This window comes from Protomyctophum parallelum (assembly GCF_964188405.1).
Source record: "Protomyctophum parallelum genome assembly, chromosome: 3".
In the NCBI taxonomy this organism is placed as follows: domain Eukaryota; kingdom Metazoa; phylum Chordata; class Actinopteri; order Myctophiformes; family Myctophidae; genus Protomyctophum; species Protomyctophum parallelum.
In genome coordinates, this window is record NC_139698.1 from 44,780,750 (window position 1) to 44,794,465 (window position 13,716).

The 13,716-nt window shown below is 42.3% G+C and overlaps 1 protein-coding gene across 1 annotated transcript in view; it reads left to right on the forward strand.

The window, feature by feature from the left end:
* The first annotated feature begins 958 nt into the window (after nucleotides 1–958).
* Nucleotides 959–13,716, forward strand: part of plcl2 (phospholipase C like 2) — a 45,734-nt gene continuing 32,976 nt past the window's right edge. Inside the window, exons 1-2 of the mRNA XM_083761644.1 lie at nucleotides 959–1,218; nucleotides 1,994–2,545. Coding sequence (XP_083617770.1) covers nucleotides 2,228–2,545 — 318 coding nt within the window. The 5' untranslated portion in view covers nucleotides 959–1,218; nucleotides 1,994–2,227. The remainder of the gene's footprint in view (nucleotides 1,219–1,993; nucleotides 2,546–13,716) is intronic.

Genomic DNA, 13,716 nt, shown 5'->3' on the forward strand with positions numbered 1-13,716 from the left:
ATGTATAGCATATGGTATATTGAAATCTATAATACCTCATAATCTGTTATTCATCTAATAATTAATCTAATAATACAGTGGAATAGTATATTTCAATAACTAATGATTACTTAACCATGGTTTGATTGGGTTTTCTTGTTGACTTCTCTGTAACTTAACTTAACGTAACTTAGTTAACTTGTAACTTGTATGCCTAAAGGTGTCACTCTGTGTAAACAATTGATTGTCCATAAAAGTGGGCAGATAAATAAAACTACATTAATACATGGTGACCATGCATGGAGGTGACGAGTCTAAGAATGAATAGCACATATACACCAGCAGATGGCTCTGTTGTACAAGAATGAAATGACGTGAACTTGAAAGTGGAGAAACCAGAAACACAACAGTTATGCCCAAACAAGCAAAGCAAGTTTAAATGCTTTAGTTGACTAATTAACATATTTTGCAGTGAAATCTCTCTCTCTCTCTCACACACACACACACACACACACACACACACACACACACACACACACACACACACACACACACACACACACACACACACACACACACACACACACACACACACACACACACACAGTGTCTGAACAGTACAGTACAGTACAGTACAGTACAGTACAGTACAGTACAGTACAGTACAGTACAGTACAGTACAGTACAGTACAGTACAGTACAGTACAGTACAGTACAGTACAGTACAGTACAGTACAAAAGGAGTCATGGTGAAGAACATTTTCACTTTTTCTTCAAATCACAATCAGGTTAAATAAATAAATAAGCTCCTACCTCTATGGCTCAGTTTAATAGATTTTTAAGTGAACCGCCGAAGATCAATTTGCATATTTTGACCGAGGAGTTCCGGTAAAAATACAAACATACTGTTACTGTAATGTAATGTAACTTTATAGTACGGGTGGTCCTTTGTTGTAGAAGTGATTGAACAAAAGGTGAATGGTAAAACACTGGGACGGTGGATAAAGATAAATCACTGCCTCCTGCAGTCCTTTACTAAGCAACTGGTGATGCTGGACTTTTTCGATAAGACTGAAAACTAGCTAGCAGGTTAGCCAGGTCAGCTAGCAACTATACTAGCGTAGTAGTACTACACACAGCAATAAGCAGTTTTCTCTCCACACAAACTCAGTCAGACAGCCACAAGCTCACACCAACTTATGGAAGAACAACCTACTGTATTTTCTTCGACAGCAAATGGCAAGTATGAAAAGCCAAAGGATCTGCATGGATTTATAATCTAAATTGTAGACAGACGAGATGTCTTTAATCTTTTTGTTGTAACATAAGAGATACGGGGAGATGATCTGAAGATAGAAGAGGGATCGCGTACTGTTTGGGGGGTTTACACAAACACCTCGATAATGCTCAACAAAACAACAGAATAGGGAAGTAGCATTCTTTTGAGGAAAAAGCACGCCACTTGGCCTATGGATGTTATGCATTTAAAATATTTCATGTTGACATGATATGGGATGAATGAGGAATCTCATCCCATTATATTTAAAAAATCTAGTGTTGCAAAGCCTTTCGGCCAACAAACAAGACGTAACTAGGAAAAAGTCGCGTCGACACTTTTCCTCGTTGAAGACAGCATATTTTCTGTCAAGTGGAACGAAAAGGCTCGTGCGAATAACTAATACAATAAAAATAAAAACTAGACAACCGCTGTAGGCCTAATGTACGAGTCTTGAAGCTATTCCATCGCTTTGTAAAATTAATAACAGATCTACAAACTAACAAAGCACCCCGGTGCTACGCCTGCTATGTTTGTGTGGATCTGTTTTATTTTTCGCTTTTTTGTTGTTGCAAAGCGACACCGTCGTACTGCGTGCCGATCGAGTAGCCTACAAGTGAGCTCCTCTGGGCTGTAACTGAAACCACTAACTAGTATAACACATTCATACAGCTTCTACTACTACTGTCATGCTGCCTTTAAGTATGCTAATCAGTCTGGTTTCTTTCCTTTCCACAGACCTCCTCAATGGCAATGCACGAAAAGCAGCGTTTCCGCTGCCTGATATCAGCGTGGCGATGAACATGTGTTGCCAGATATGAACCGGAACGTTGTCCCATTCTTAACATGTTACTACTACGAGGCAATAACAATAACAGCAGAGGCAGGGAATTGGAGTAAAGCTGAAACACAAGGGGTTTTCTTCTGCAGCGTAACGGCTCCACCAGTCCGTGTGAGCTAGAGAAAGTGCCTATGGCGGAGCTCGGGGAGAACGATAGCAGCAGCGTGCCTCCCTCATCGTCAAATCCAGGACACACAGCCGTGCCGGGCGACGAGGACGCGGCGGCAGCAGCAGCAGCTGGCAAGACGCATTGCGAAGGCTCCGTCTTGAACGGGGACTGTGGTGGGATCATATCGGGCAACAATAACATGGTCGGCACGGGGTGTCACGGCACCGTGCCTCCTCCTGGCAGCCAAGCCGGGCATGAGACATCGTCCACCGCCAACAACACCACCTCTGTGGGTTTAGATGCCAAATCTGGAATACCACGCAGAAGCAGCATTATCAAGGTAACGTTTAAGTTGCTGTTGCAGGATCACTGGATGTGATTATTATTCTGCTGTCTTCATCAGGCATGATGAAGACAGCAGAATGGCTTATTTGACATGCTGCATTTCTTGCTCGTATTCAACCATCCCTCCCATTATATATAGTATGCTTTTTCCAGCAACCTCGCCCATATGAAACATGGCTAATGTAAGCGAAATAAATGGTGGGGGTTTACACAGTGCAGTGCAGGCCAGTAATGAGCCATATGCTGTGCTTTGAGTTGACATATTTTGTGGGGATGTGTCGCTTATTATTGCTCTGTCGAATGTGTCACTTATCATCAGTTAAACACTGTGCATTAGAAGGGAAATAGCTCATGAGGACAACACGCATGTTTAAATCAGCCCCCCCTCTCTCTCTCTCACACACACACACACACACACACACACACACACACACACACACACACACACACACACACACACACACACACACACAGATTAAGTAGGCAATTTCACATGAGTCATAACACCAGTCTTGCATTTTTGGATGGGCAAAGAACACTATTTGAAGACTTGTGTGGGAAATCAAAGTACTAGAAAGTCACCGATTTCAGCAGTGTTCAAAAATGAAGATGGTTTGGCAGGGAAAATATTAAATAAAACATGGTTGGCAGGGTGATCTGAACATGCTGTTTGTTTGTGTTGGAGGAGAAAAAAGTAAAGTAATACATTTGGTACATCTGCCTGTCATTCTGTAATCATACAATATAAATCAATAGGCTACACAGATTTATGATTTATGATTCTACATGATTTATTTTGTTTTTGGTGCATTCTCGTGACTTGGACAGAGTCTAGTAAGTTCCTCCTTGCCTTTTCCAGGGCAGTTTTTGTGAGCAACACATTCTTGCCTTGCAGGCACATGTTGAACTTTGACACTCTCTCTGCTTGGAGATTGATGGAGGTAATATTGACATTTCTGGCTTGTAAAGCGCCAAGTAATCTCTCGCCACACAAGGATCTGTCTCGGTTCCCATGCCTGGCTAGTGCAATTTATTCAAGTGAGACGTTCTCTCCTGTCAGCTGGAGCTGGACTGCCTTACAAGAAAAACCTAAATCGAACATATTGAAAGTTATTTGAATAAGAAATAGCTGAATTAATTTCAGCCCCCCACATTGGATTCAACCTCAAATCCTTTCTGTTAGGGATGGAGGCCTTTATTCAAATAACATTATTTAACAAGCCTCTCATTGTTGCCACTGTACCAGTTCTTGTGGAATTGACCAGTCCAGTTACAGTACCAGGATTTTAGCCAACAAATTATGCTCTTTGGAGCATTACCAATGCCCCAAATGCATTAAGGAGAATGTCAGACTACATAATAAGAACCTTCACGAGCACTCTTGACAAATTGGTACAATGCACTATAGGTCCTTATGCTGTCATTTCAAGTCATTTCTCAGTACAAAACAGAAGGGAAAATGTCAGCTGAGAATGAGTCATGGTCGGTATGGTAAAGTCTAACAAGTCTGACAACGTGATGGCAGCAGGAGATTCATAACTTGTAGTGGCAGTGGGGTGTGCTGTGGGGTGTGCTGTAGGTATTCATTAAAGAGTTTCATAGTGGGGTGAGGGGTCAGTTGACTTTCAGTCTATTCTGGATGTATATTTTCTTTTTTCTAGATTACTTTTCAGCTTAATTATAATTCATTGGCCAGTGCACTGCAATTTTCTGTTTACATTTTGAATAGCAAACCAACTACAAAGACCCTGGAAAAACACATTCCATTGTGGATTGTGCATCCACTTCTCTTCACTCCACCTCTGTATACTTGACTGAGGAGGTGTCAGATCCAGTAAGGAGTATTCGTTTTTTAAATTAGAATTTGTTTAAGTGCAAGGTAAATGGTGCATGCATTTATATAGCGCTTATCCAAAGCGATTTACATAGATTGCCAATTAATTCACCTATTCACACACTGATGGCGGAGGAAACCATGCAAGGCACTAATCTGCACATCGGGCAATTAGGGGTTCAGCAGCTTGCTCAAGGACACTTCGACACTAACTCTGGGAGAAAAACGAGATCCAACTGGAAGCCTCGCAGTTCCCATCCAGCTGTTCTACCGGCCACTGTGACTCTACCCCTGAGCGACTGTGACTCTACCCCTGAGCCACTGCCGCAAGGTGGAATGTTTTTTCTTTTGTTTTTGTTGGCAGCGACTGTGGACCAGTAGATGGTGGCAGTAAAAAGCACTCCTAACTGTCATTCAGAACTATGGTAAAACTGCTTTGGGTCGATGTGGTCAGGAGGAGGGCTGCCATGTTTTCATCTGAAGAGCTCTAGCACTGAGTGTTGTGAAACCTGACTTACAGTAATATTGAAGTTGGATGGAGAGAAAGCAGATAGGGCCACATCAAACCTACATGTGTGAACAGTTTTGTACCACAATCTTATGTGAAAAAGACATCAACAATCAACATTATAACACAAATAATACAACAAATCAGAGTCCATTTGAAAATATATCATTTCAGAGTTATTGAATGATAATCATAATCAACAGTTATACGTTCTCCTAATTGCAATGTCAGGTGTGTTGGTCATAACACTCCATAAACTAAAAGCAACTGAACCTACACTTACTGTAGGTAGGATGTACAGCTGTGCTATATGAAAGAGCTTACCCATCGCTTAAGAAGGCTTTTGTGTCTACTGAACCATTTCAAATTATTTCTACACCAGTGAACTGTAACAGCGCATTCTTAAGGGTGGCTAATTGCAGTAATAATTAATAAGCAATGTCTACATTTTTTACTCCCACTTTACACTCAGATTTGTCTTTGCTTTTGTTTTTTTTGCATTATTTTGATAGTAAGATTGGGATGGTCCTGTAAGATGGAGAGTATGCCGGTGCTGTGATACTTATTCAAATAAGTGCTAGATCTCTATATTCCCGTAGCAATCATTGCTATAGAGCAGTGGTAACCATTAACCAATTAGTCGATCACGATCGACGCGTCGACCGCCAGGCCGTCACAGTCGAATAGATTTGTGCACAGCCATTCGTTCAATGAAAGTTTGCCAATGCTCTCAGTAAATATGTGAATTAGACCAAAGAGGGCGGGCCGCTCGTATAACCCATCAATATGAAAGTGGATAGGCTACGCTCACTCGTTTTGCAGCACTCCGCCTGTGGCTGACTGTACTATGCGGCACTCAGTCTGTCAACGACAGGCTGCCGGTAGGCCCATGTCACCAACAATGTCACTTATTGTTTTGCTTTACCGGCCGGTTCCACCTGGAATGGACCATCCTCAAACTATTATGTGCCCAAATGAACAAATTCAGAAGTTGACAGTGGAATTGTGGAGGGAAACCTCAGCACTGACAGAAGATCAGCTCAGCTGTCAGTTACAATGTAGGTGTAGGATGTGTAGTGTAATATACTTCCAGTGTATATATACTTATATACTTATATAAATATACTTCCAGTGTTTCCCCTAGGGTGAAGTTGGTGTATCAGATGGCTAACTGGCTATTTATAATTACGAACAGTTCTTCATGTCTATCGTCATTGTTTCAGTGACAAAACACAACGACCTCTTTTCTTTTTCTCCCAAATAATGTCAGCATCGGCAGCTACCGTATCGTTTACCCCCCCACGGTCCCGAGGCATACAGCAGCAGCCAGCAGGTGATGGTAGCTTTGGAAAGCTCTACCATACAGCTACAAACAGCGTGGATATATTTGAATTTAAAATGCCTGCTGCTTTGATTGCATGTAGGCTAATTAACAAGGCTTATTGAACAGCTGAGAAACCTGCGCATTTAACCTCATAGAAAAGTACCGAAAATTAACTACAAAAACTAATCAAATGTATGTGCTGAAGTCTGTGTCATGTGTCATGATGTCATCTTAAAGTTTTCTCTGGTCCAAGAACTCAGCAGCAGGCATTTGGGTTGAAAATAGTAATAATAATAATATCTCAAACTTATATAGCGCTTTTCTGAGTACCCAAAGACGCTTTACATGGGGGGGCTTTACAGAGGTAACAACAAATTAAAAACAACTTTAATAGAAAAAGGAAAAAAAACACTAAAAGCTAAAGGACATTAAAAGACAGTGAAAAGGGTTAGCTAGGGAAGGCAATTTTGAAGAGGTGGGTTTTGAGGGTGGATTTGAAGGTTTGAAGGGTAGGGGCATCTCTGAGTGCCTTAGGGAGGGCATTCCACAGGGTTGGGGCAGCAAAGGCAAAAGCTCTATCCCCCCACGTACGGCGTTTGGTTTTGGGGACGTCGAGGAGGTTTGCATCACCAGACCTGAGGGAGCGAGAGGGGGCATGGCGTTTGAGGAGGTCACAGAGGTATGGGGGAGCCAGGTTATTTAGTGCTTTGTAGGTGGTCAGGAGTGTTTTGAAGTGGATTCTTTGTTTAACCGGTAGCCAGTGAAGGTCACGGAGGACAGGTGTAATATGGTCTCTGGAACGGGTACTGGTGAGCAGGCGGGCAGCTGAATTCTGGACATATTGCAGTTTATTGAGGACTTTGGAGGTGGTGCCGTAGAGGATACTGTTGCAATAGTCAAGGCGGGATGAGATGAAGGCGTGGATGAGTGTTTCGGCTGCGGAAAATGACAGAGAGGGCCGGAGACGGGCAATGTTCTTGAGGTGAAAGAAGGCGGTTTTGGTGACTTGGTTAACATGGGGGAGGAATGAAAGGGTGGGGTCGAAAATGATGCCAAGGTTGCGGATGCGGGTGGAGGGTGTAACAGTGGATCCATCAATGTTCAGTGAAAAACCTTGGGTGGAATTGGTGAGGGAGTTGGGACCGATGAGAATGAAAGGTGGCGAGGGGGCTTTGTAATGGGGCTACTACAACCGGACAAGCATGGACTTTAGCTCGTTAAAGTCCATGACTTGATTTAATATGCTGAGATGATATCATGGACAGGCAAGTTATTGATTTGACCCAGAATATGAATTGATATGTTGTTCTACAAATACAAGCTTCAACGTAAGTTACGCACCATTGATGCGTCCATATTAGTTCACACGGGTTGCACCACTCAGTTCACACAGGTGTGATCTTTTGTATGAACAATGGCTATCTGAGCAGACAATTGGCCATGCCTACTTTTGTTTTCAGGGGACCAATCCATCAAATTGTGGTGGCCATAATTTTCACTTGTTATTTTTGTGGAGTGATATATTTATATTCTTGGGCTTCCTACAGTCAAATGGAAATGGGTACAATTTGGCATTAACTTTGAAAGGTGATGTTTGTGATAATCAGAACAGAAATGCATCTATTACCATGGTGCAGCCATCCCCTTATCAAGTGCATACTGATGATCTGTTTCTTGTTCCCTACACAAATGATTACATTATGTCCTGCTTGCATAGCTTATGGAATGGATTCAGCACCCCCACAAGCCCCTATATATTTAGACATCCCACAAGCTCGTATTGGCCAATTTATATTTTTCCATCAGGTCTTCTCAACTTTGATTGGCTCCCACAAAGTTTCCCAAAGCAGAAGCCGTCAGTGCTGGGCAACAGGAGCAGCTTCAGGGGCAGCTTCTGGGTTGGAAGTAATTATCAACTTGATTGGTTCTCTTGGAAAGTAATCTTTCCAAGAGAAAAGCGTCACCTAATTATCCATCTGGTTCAGGTGTGTGGTCCATATCCAGCAGTGTGAATGCTGCTGCCCGTATCGTCACCAGAACCCCTCACATCACCCCTGTTTTACACCAACTCCACTGGCTCCCCATCAAATACCGTATCGACTTCAAAATCCTTCTCCACACATTCAAGGCCATCCATAACCTCGCCCCCCCATACCTGTCTGACCTTGTCCACATCAACATCCCCATCCGGTCTCTCAGGTCTGCCTCCTCCCTCACCCTGAAAGTCCTCCCAGCCCGTCTCTCCACCATGGGCACAAGAGCCTTCAGCCGCTCTGCCCCTCACCTCTGGAACTCCCTCCCCCCTGACATCAGAAACATGGACTCTATCACCATATTTCAAACTCACCTCAAAACCCACCTGTTTAGGCAGGCCTATGACTCTGTGTGACCTCTGTGTCTTCTGCTGCAAGCTGTGCCCTAGTTTTATTTTTTCCTGCTTTTAACTGTTCTTGTACTGCTTTTAATCTGTACGGCGACCTTGAGTGCCCTGAAAGGCACCTTATAAATAAAATGTATTATTATTATTATTATTAGTGTTAACCAGTTCCACCTAATTATCCATCTGGTTCAGGTGTGTGGTCCATATCCAACAGTGTTAACCAGTTCCACCTAATTATCCATCTGGTTCAGGTGTTTGGTCCATATCCAACAGTGTTAACCAGTTCCACCTAATTATCTATCTGGTTCAGGTGTCTGGTCCATATCCAGCAGTGTTAACCAGTTCCACTGGAAATGGACATGATTGATTAAAGATCTGTGACCATTTCTAGCACTGGGAGCTTCTACTATCTCAAATTGCACATCACGTCTGTTTGTTCCAGACGACTTACACTCATTCCCAATTTCCCATGCATGAAGCGCATTGAAGCCTTATTTTTTCGTGTGCCTGCTCAGGTGTCACTGAATTACTGGTCTGGGGATGATGTGAAGTGGGACTGACTGGCAGCAGGCAGTTGTTTCAAGGGTAGCTCAATGACTTAGCAGTGATCACACTTCAGCTAAAGTAATTGTAAGGCTTGGCTATTTCTGCCCTTATGCCCAGATGGATTATCCTAGTAATAAGCCTAATATCATACAACTTTAAAAACACATTTAAGAAGAACAGTTACTTAGATGATGTGCTATATAAAACTCAAAGCACATAAAACAGAAAATCTGCCAACAATTCCCCTACAGTATTTTATTTATTCAGCTACCTTAGACAGTTTGATCAATATTTCGAAATGGAAGCTAGAATGTGAAGAATCAAGACCATCCTGTGATGTTGATCAACTATCATTTTACCACCTTAGAAATATCGTCAAAATCAAGCCCTTAACTAAAGTAATCCATGAATTTATTTATTCACGCCTCGATTACTGCAACTCCCTGTACTCTTGTCTCTCCAACAAATCCATCCAACGTCTACAACTAGTTCAGAATGCTGCAGCCTGAGTCCTGACCGGTATAACAAAATACGACGAATAAATCTCACCAATCCTGGCATCCTTGCATTGGCTTCGATTAAGTCTTATTAATAACTTGTAAGGCCATCTCTGATCTGACCCCATCCTACATCTCTGATCTACTCAAGCCCTATGTCCCACAACGCACCTTGATGTCCTTTTATAAAGCTGCTTTTAAAGCCTAAATGTTTTAAATGTCCTACTCCATTTCTGTATATTGCCTGTTTTATCTTTGTCTCCACCAGGCCGAAGGCATGGGGGGAGAGTATGTTTTGCACTCCGTCCGTCCGTGTGTGTGTGTGTGTGTGTGTGTCCGTCCGTCCGTGAGCAGCTAATCTCGGCCACCGTTTAACCGGTCGATGCCAAATTTTGCACACACACTCCCTGGATGCCAACGATGAACCTCTGCCCCAAACTTTCCAGAACGGCCTGTTATAGCGCCACCAGGAGGCCGCTTTGTGCAAAACAGGTTTTTGCACAGCACAGATTTTGTCCAAAGGGGCGCTTTTTATGGCAGACCCCTTACCAGTGTTTATGTCAAGTTTTATGCAGATCGGAGCAATGGTGCACCTTGCAAGTCTGCATGTTACAGTATACACATGTTTCCCTTTTATGCCCCTATATGGAGATCTCTGTATCTGTTTTCTAGCGCTGGGCAATTAATCAAAAAAAATATATATATATCGAAACCAACATTAATCCATTTAGGCCTGACGTCGAAATAAATAAAAAGTCTTCTGAAAGAATATTATATTCAAAGATTTGTGCAACATTTTCACGATTTTTCAAAAATAGCAGACCTACAAGCTCGTAGTGCGCCACTCGGTGGCGCGCTATGAGCTTGTAGATCTGCTATTTTTTTATAGCTAAAGTATAACATAATGCTTAGTTAAAACACCAAAACGGGTTCCCGTCCAGAATGAGTTAAAACCTCAGAATGTTGTTATTCTTCATGTCATGTCTATGAATTAATTGCATAGGGTGCATTTTGTGCTATCCCAAGTTTTGAACTGAACGTTTGACTATACTCTGTTGCTGTTTTATTACGTTTATGTTCAATAAACTATTCAATCAATCAATCAAAGACTAACTTAATCTTGCTCATATACATGTAGGTTAATTGAATAATCGATTATACATTTGTTTATTTTCAACGAATCAACACAAATAAATTCCAATAGTTAGTCTGATTAACCACTTAAGCCCTCTATCCTGTATAATACTGTGTAATACTTTGTTATACACACCTTTGTTAGGTGCCATGCAAAAATAGCGATCCCGTAGTATTTACAGATCTTGTGTGAATACTATGAGGGCAGTGAAAAAAAGGGGCTAAAATAATAAACCTGACAAAGAAAAAGTCAATGCCCAGCCCTACTGTCTCCCAGTGTTATGGGCAGACAGTAGGGCTGGTCAATGGAACTTTTTTGGAGATCCCTGAAGGAACCGGATTTCCATTCATGCCCATTTATTGACATATCGTGGTTCTGGACAACTGCCAGAACCTTCCAACTTACTTCACACAGGTACCGCACTGTCTCGGGTCTTCGGCGATACGCATGCCAGGTTTGAGGGCGATTAGTTGGATGGTTATCTCAAGATACGCAAATGATAGATACACATGCACACTCATACGCACAGAGAGAGTGTGATTTATAGGCCGATAGATATAAGATTAAGTTGCAGTAGAATGAGGCAGAGGCACACATTTTTGTTTTTCAATGTTCTTAACTTCTTATTAGGACAGAGCATTGGAGCATAGCAGCCCTCCTTGGCTATCCTCATCCCCTTCCATCTGAAGTAGGCGTTGGCCTTTTTTTCTTGATTAGGAAATGATGCATGCAATCTGAAATGAGATTGCCAGCAGGCAATTAATCAAAATGTCAGTATATTGGCTGTAGTTGATGACATATTCTCAAGGTCCTGTGAAATATTTAAGTTACAGTAGCCGTAAAAATGCGTCCGTTGTAGGTTCCAAACAACCAAAGTCAGGGTTAAGCTGATTTGCTTCTAAAATAAATAAAATATTGAAGGTGTTTTTAATTTTAAAAAATGTAGTTATAGAGGGCAATACATGTAAGGCTTATTAGCTAGGGATCCTTTTAAGCAGACTAGTGCAGTCAGTGGTCCTTGCCTATACTATATAGCATGCATTTGTGTGAAATCTGTGGATGCGTATGGAGAGTACAGTTTTGTAATTGTATTGATCATGTCTGCCTTCAGAGCACCATGTAAAAGGTCAGTCTTTGGTTTTGAAAGAAGATAATCTATATGAAGCCTGCTTTTAGCCAGCCTCTGATCAAATTAAATGTACTTCTATGCAGACCAAATCCATGGTCAATTGTATGAGCTCCGCTACTGTACATGCACGTTAATACAGCATCAACTAGAAAAAGTGCCCTTCTGGGCACAGGTCTCCACCAGGATACTATCAGGCTGTTGAAAACTGTCAAGTGGCATTTCTTCCTCAGCCTAGTGGGAATATGCGTGCACAGTTTCATCGCAATCGGACGCTGCGTTGAGGAGTTGTGGCGATTTGTACAAAGCGGGCTACTCCTGAAAACTGTAGGAGCCAATCGTGGCCAATCAGGATGGAATATGAGAAATCAAACAAACCTGTCTTGATCACATGACTATGGAGATCATGTGTACCGTTTTGCGTGAAATTTGGATAAAATCTGAAGGAGTAATAATAGAAAATGTGTTTTACATATGTCGGCCTCCTGGTGGCGCTATAAAGAGCAGATGTGAAACATTCCAGGCAAAGGTTTTTCCTTGGCCTCTAGGGAGTTGGCATACAAAGTTATCCACAGATCCGTGCAGTTAGAGGTAAAAACACTTTTCGGCCAGTTATAGCGCCACCTTGAGGCTGAGTTGAAATTGTTCATGTGGCATTTCGTCCTCGGCCTAGTGGGAATGTGGGTGCACAATTTCACGGAAATCACGCGATGTGTTCATGATTTGCAGCATTTTGTTTGAAACTGAGCACCCCTGTGAACTTTGGAAGCCATCCTTAACCAATCAGGATGGAGTCTGAGAAATCTGAAAGACCGGTTTCGTTGAATGGCTCTAGAGAGACTGTGTACCAATTTGCGTGATGTTTGGACAAAATCTGTAGGTGTACTGTGCAAAAACTTGTTTTGCACAAAGCGGCCTCCTGGTGGCGCTATAACAGGCCGCTCTGGAAAGTTTGGGGCAGAGGTTCATCGTTGGCATCCAGGGAGTGTGTGTGCAAAATTTGGCATCGACCGGGTTAACGGTGGCCGAGATTAGCTGCTCACGGACACACACACACACGGACGGACGGACACACGGACACACACACACACGGACGGACGGACACACGGACGGACGGAGTGCAAAACATACTCTTCCCCCCATGCCTTCGGCCTGGTGGAGACAATCATTTTCAGGGGCTGTATTGATGTGCTAATAGGGCTGCATAATTATCCCAAATAATAATACAAATAATCATTATTTTATTTTTCACACGTAAAAGTTGGGAATTAATTGGCTTATTTGGGTTAAGCTGTTGCTATTCTTTGCCCTGCTCTCTTCACCATTACACAAGGTTTAATATAATAACCAGAACATTGTACAACCCATCCCCCCTCCATCAGGCTCATACAGTCACAGAAGCCATTACATATCATTTGACCAAAGATAAGGTTCTAAAAAGAACAAGTTATAGAGCATCGCAGTCCCACCCCCTTTCATGACGACGCTAGGACCAGAAGTGAATTCCTCATTCGTTTTTCCCATAGACATTTCAAAAAGTATTCATTTAAAGACGATTATGCCTCGGAAAAAGCCAACTCGAGTTGTGACAAAAACAGTGTTGTAACCTGCCGTTTTCGTCTTCTTTCTATATTTGTTCGGCCCGAAAAATTGTGTTTGTTGTCATGATTTGTCACAACTCGAGTTGGCTTTGTACGAGGCTTAAAAGGTAAATAAATACTTTTTGAAATGTCTATTATGAAAATGAACGGGAAATTAATTTCCTGGTCCCTGGTAGGGGGCGGGACTGCGACGCTCTATAATAGTTAGTTATATC